The sequence below is a fragment of the Cyphomyrmex costatus genome, unplaced genomic scaffold (assembly GCF_001594065.2).
Source record: "Cyphomyrmex costatus isolate MS0001 unplaced genomic scaffold, Ccosl1.0 scaffold1241, whole genome shotgun sequence".
Lineage (NCBI taxonomy): Eukaryota > Metazoa > Arthropoda > Insecta > Hymenoptera > Formicidae > Cyphomyrmex > Cyphomyrmex costatus.
In genome coordinates this window covers 31,109-36,622 of record NW_017275220.1, presented here as the reverse complement: position 1 = coordinate 36,622, position 5,514 = coordinate 31,109, and the positions used below count along the sequence as shown (strand labels likewise).

General features: G+C 38.3%; 2 protein-coding genes across 2 annotated transcripts; both read left to right on the top strand.

The window, feature by feature from the left end:
• Window positions 1-459: 459 nt before the first annotated feature.
• Window positions 460-2,239, top strand: LOC108782373 (uncharacterized). The gene is made up of 3 exons (XM_018550648.1): window positions 460-1,099; window positions 1,293-1,678; window positions 1,964-2,239. The coding sequence occupies exons 1-3, from the start codon at window positions 460-462 to the stop codon at window positions 2,237-2,239; spliced, it is 1,302 nt and encodes a 433-aa protein (XP_018406150.1).
• Window positions 2,240-3,829: 1,590 nt separating this feature from the next.
• Window positions 3,830-4,681, top strand: LOC108782372 (uncharacterized). Its single transcript, XM_018550646.1, has one exon. It carries the CDS (start codon window positions 3,830-3,832, stop codon window positions 4,679-4,681), a length of 852 nt encoding a protein of 283 aa, XP_018406148.1.
• The last annotated feature ends 833 nt before the right edge of the window (window positions 4,682-5,514 follow it).

Below are 5,514 nucleotides of genomic sequence, written 5' to 3'. Positions count from 1 at the left end.
AAATAACGGATAGCATGGCAAAAGCATAACATGCAGAGCTCTGTTACATAGCGGCTCACACTCCTGCTTCATCACCAATAGTTGCGTAAAAAGGTTAGCGCTCAAACCATGTTCAGTAAACGTTCCAGTTTCCGGTTTAGGAGCAATGTCTACGCAAGTCAACAAAAGAGTTAAAATAAATTTGCAATCAAGAGTTAACAAATTCAATACGGTTCTCAACTGTTTAGTGGTAGAGCGCATTACACAAGCGATACCCAACAATCGAATCAGCTCGAACGAGTTGAAAATACCAGAAAGTATCTCGTTGGCCGATCCAGAATTTCACATGTCTTCAACAGTAGATTTGCTTTTGGGTGCCGAGATATTTTTTGATTTAATGTGCATAAAGGCAGAATCAAGATTTCAAAAACACAGCCGACTTGGTAGAAGACCTTGCTAGGTTGGATAGTTTCGGGTAGCATGGCATCAAGAAATCCCGAAGATACAGGTACAATTTGTAATTTGGCAATCAATGAGGATTTAAATGCAAGCCTCGCCCGTTTTTGGCAAATCGAACATACGGGAAGGCAAAATACTCGTTCTCCGGAAGAGCGCACATGTGAAAAACATTTCGAAAGCACCTATCAACGTAACGAGGAAGGTCGTTTCATTGTACGTCTACCAGTGAAAGAAGAGCAACTTCAAAAAATTGGAGATTCTCAGGAATCAGCTCTCAAGCGTTTTAATAATTTAGAAAAGAGATTCACTAAGCAGCCGCGGGTGAAAGAAGCATACGTAAAATTTATGCAAGAATATTTAGAATTGAAGCACATGCAAGAGGTTCATCCCGAGGATGCAAACGTTCAACAGCGATATTATCTAGCGCATCATTGCGTTTTGAAGGAATCAAGTACTACCAGTCTGAGGGTAGTATTCGATGCGTCAAGCAAATCATCCAGCGGTGTTTCATTAAACGATGCGTTGATGGTAGGTCCGGTTGTACAGCAGGATCTATTCGCTATATTGCTAAGATTCAGAAGCTTCAAGTATGTGATAACTGCTGACATAAGCAAGATGTACAGGCAGATACTCGTACATCAAGATCAAACGCTCTTACAGTGTATCGTTTGGAGGAACGATCCAAAGGAGGCCATTAGAACATACGAGTTATTAACATTAACTTGATGGAACCGCATCAGCATCATTTCTGGCAACAAAGGCCATCCAATAACTAGCCAAGTTGGAGGAAAAGCAATTTCCCTTAGGAGCAACAATCGCAAGAAGGGATTTCTACGTAGACGATCTCATAACAGGTGCCAATTCGATCGAGGAGGCGCGAATAATCCGTGATCAGGTAGCGGCATTACTCTTGAAAGGCGGATTCGTGCTAAGAAAATGGGCTTCGAATGATGAGAAATTATTGCAGGATGTCCCAAGTAAAAGAATGGACAATTCAATCATGGAGCTTGAAGCTGACGGCACTACAAAAACTTTAGGCGTTAAATGGAATCATCTCAAAGACGCATTTCAATACTCTATTAAAATATCACGTATGATGAGATGCACAAAAAGAATGATGTTAGCAAGCATAACTCGAATATTTGATCCGCTCGGGTTGCTAGCTCCTGCGATAATAATAGCAAAAATATTGATTCAAGAATTGTGGAAGCTTCAGTTGGAATGGGATGAAGCCCTCCCAGTAGATATATTTTCTAAGTGGTCAAATTTCGTTGAGGGTATGCATTATCTAAACGAGTTTCGCGTGCCACGTCGGGTCACAACCGATAATTCGTGCTCAGAAGTCCAACTGCATGGATTTGCTGACGCTAGCGAAAGAGCGTATGGAGCATAAGTGTACATGAAAAGTTTTAATTAAGATGGTTCGGCTCAAGTCCAGTTATTGTGCGCTAAAAGTAGGGTAGCCCCGATCAAAACGGTGTCCATACCCAGGCTAGAATTATGCGCAGCTTAGTTGCTAGTACAGCTAGTCAATAAAGTCAAAGAAGCGTTAGTCGTCAAGGTGTCTAAAACGTATTACTGGTCGGATTCATCTATTGTTTTGCAATGGATCAAGTGCACAAATAAGAAACTGCCTGTCTTCGTCGCGCACAGAATAGGCGAGATCCAAGAATCGACAGCAGCGGTAGATTGGAACCACGTTGGTAGCAAGGAGAACCCGGCAGATTTAGTGTCGCGAGGTATCTCTCCAAAAGAATTACGCAACTCTCAGCTATGGTGGGAAGGTCCTGCATGGTTGTAGAACTTGTCTCAAATCAGTACGCGGCAGCAAGAAGAGGAATCAATAGAGAATCCAATAGAACAAGAATCAGAATCAGTGATTACACTGACTTCAAAAACAGCTGTCGATAACAATTTCATAAACAGATTTTCGAACTTGCAAAGGCTCATTCGAGTTACAGCAACATGCCAGCGATTTGCGAGTCTTTGCCGAAAACAGACAGTAAAAGCGAGTGATACATTAACTGCGGAAGAATTAGCTCGTGCGAAATTATGCTTAATTAAAATGGAACAAGATTCAGCATTCAGCTCAGAGATAGAAGCATTGCGAATAGGTAAAGCGATTTCGAATAGCAGCAGTCTAAAAAATCTTACAAGGGGACGCTCAAGCTAGTATATCACGGATTTGTTTGAAAAAAATTGAGGTGATACTTTGAGACAAAAAAATTTACACGTGTTTCGGCATTTTACTCCATAGAGCCTCGATTGGTAAAAAAAAATTAAAAACCAAACAAATTTCTGCGCTAGTGATTGCCAGTTTTGCTTGAAATTTTTCAATTCATTTTTACTTACAAAACTATTACTCGTATAAAAAAGTGATCTATACACTTTTTTCTAAAAAATTCTCAACTTTTCGAAAACATAAAGTGCGATAATAAGCTTGGGCCTATCTTATTTTTAATATAAAAATTAATTTCAATATATATCCGAAATACGAGTCATTTTTTAATATAAAAAAACGCGTTTTCGACTAGAAAAAATTGAAACATGTTATTTTTTTCGGAAGGTTGAGAATTTTGTAGACAAAAAATGTATATATCACTTTTTTGTACGAGTAATAAGGTTTTAATAGATATAAATAGTTTAAAATATATTATTTTTTATAGTAATATCATAATAAAGACATTTAATAATTAATGTTTTCTTAATAGTTAAAAAAAGGTTTTAATAGATGTAAATAGTTTAAGCTACCAACCGAGCCATACAGTGATGTGCTTTACGTTTACGAGATAAGGTACTTCAATCACTAGCGCAGAAATTTGTTTGGTTTTTAATTTTTTTTTGACCAATCGGGGCTCTATGGAGTAAAATGCCGAAACACGTGTAAATTTTTTGTCTCAAAGAATCACCTCAATTTTTTTCAAACAAATCCGTGATATACTAGCTTGAGCGTTCCCTTGTTAGTCCGTTTCTAGATAAAGATGGCTTACTACGCGTGGGGGGTAGGCTGCGACATGCGGACTTGCGTTACGATGCCAAGCATCAATTAGTGTTACCCCAGCATTCCAGAATTACGGAATTGATAATCGTACATAAGCACGTCAGGCATTTTCATGCCGGTGTACAAGCAACCTTGGCTGCAATTCGGCAGTCATATTGGCCGATCAGGGCGCGCGGTACAGTTAAAAGGTTAATTTTCAAGTGTGTTAAGTGTTTCAGGTACAGACCGCGCTATTCCATACAAATTATGGGAGATTCACCTCATGATAGAGTTTCAGTTTCTAGACCTTTTAATAAGGTAAGGGTTGATTTTTGTGGGCCCATCTATATACGTGAGAGGAAAGGAAGAGAGTCTAAGCGAATTAAAGGATATATTGCTGTGTTTATTTGCATGGCAGTTAAAGCTGTTCATTTAGAAGCTGTTTCAGATCTTACAACAGAAGCATTTCTCAACGCATTCAAGCGTTTTATCAGTCGTCGAGGCAAGCCAACCGATGTATATTCGGACAATGGCACGAACTTTGTTGGAGCAAATAAGGAGTTGAAGAAGTGCTTAGAGATATTTTCACAGGAACAAGAGAGACGCAATATTATGGACTATACTGCAACTGAAGGCATAAAATGGAATTTAATTCCCGCTAGAGCCCCGCATTTCGGAGGATTATGGGAAAGCTCAGTGAAGTCTTTCAAGGCTCATTTTTACAAAACAGCTACAGATGCTTCTATGACTTTTGAGGAAGTCTCAACTCTCGTGGTTCAGATAGAGGCGATTTTAAATTCGCGTCCTCTGTCAGCAATTTCAGACGATTCTAATGATTTAAGCTTTCTGTCTCCAGGAGATTTTCTTATAGGTTCTACGTTGACCTCTTATCCTCAAGCAGATTTGTTGGATACTAAAATCAATCGTTTATCTAGATGGCAATTGCTCGAAAGAATACGCCAACATTTTTGGAAGGGATGGTCCGTTGAATATTTATCGAGCCTTCAGCGGCGTAATAAGTGGCAATCTAGTTCAGGACCCCCTATACAAGTCGGGCAATTAGTGGTTTGCCGAGAAGATGGTTTACCTCCTTTAAAATGGGTACTCGGACGAGTTCTCGAAGTAATGCCCGGAGCAGATAACGTAGTCAGAACGGCTATCGTTAAAATTAACGCTGGATTATATAAGCGCCCGGCTGCAAAACTATGTGTATTGCCTATCGGAGAAGATTCCGTTAGCGGCGAGTCCTTTGATGACAATTAGAATTAAGTAAAAGCATGCGATAGATTATTCATAAGTTATTCCTTTAGTTCATAATTTACTTTGTTGCTAATCACGAGTTAGCAAGGCGCGCGGTTATATGTTAGCGCAATGCGTTTAAAAGTCGAGAATTTTCAATGTTTTTTGATTTTGCGTTCGAAGTGGCGCTACGAAAGGAAGCGAGCGGCGCGTGTGTCGCAACATCGCGAGTCAGTCTGTTACAAGCCAGCGTCATTGTAAGGTGGTTCAGTCCCGCCGAGCAAAATAAAGAGTTTTTTTTTTTATTATAGTAACGGTTCAGTCTACCAATTCATTAAGATACAGTCCATTAGTGCTCATCATAGAGCTATCGACAAAAAAATACGTGCCAAGCACCGGCTTTTATTCGAGAAAGCACGTAACACACTTACATTTTTAGAGTACAAATATATTACAAATATATAGTGTCCCAGAAAGAGTGTCAAAAATTACACGAACAGGTAGAGCGGACTGAACTGACAAGGGGACGCTCAAGCTAGTATATCACGGATTTGTTTAAAAAAAATTGAGGTGATACTTTGAGACAAAAAAAATTTTACCGTGTTTCGGCATTTTACTCCATAGAGCCTCGATTGGTCAAAAAAAATTAAAGTTCGATCCCTGGAGTATGCAATTTTTTTTTTAATTATTATTTTTATTTTATTATTATGATATTACTGTAAAAAATAATATATTTTAAATTATTTATATCTATTAAAACCTTTTTTTAACTATTAAGAAAACATTAATTATTAAATGTCTTTATTATGATATTACTATAAAAAATAATATATTTTAAACTATTTATATCTATTAAA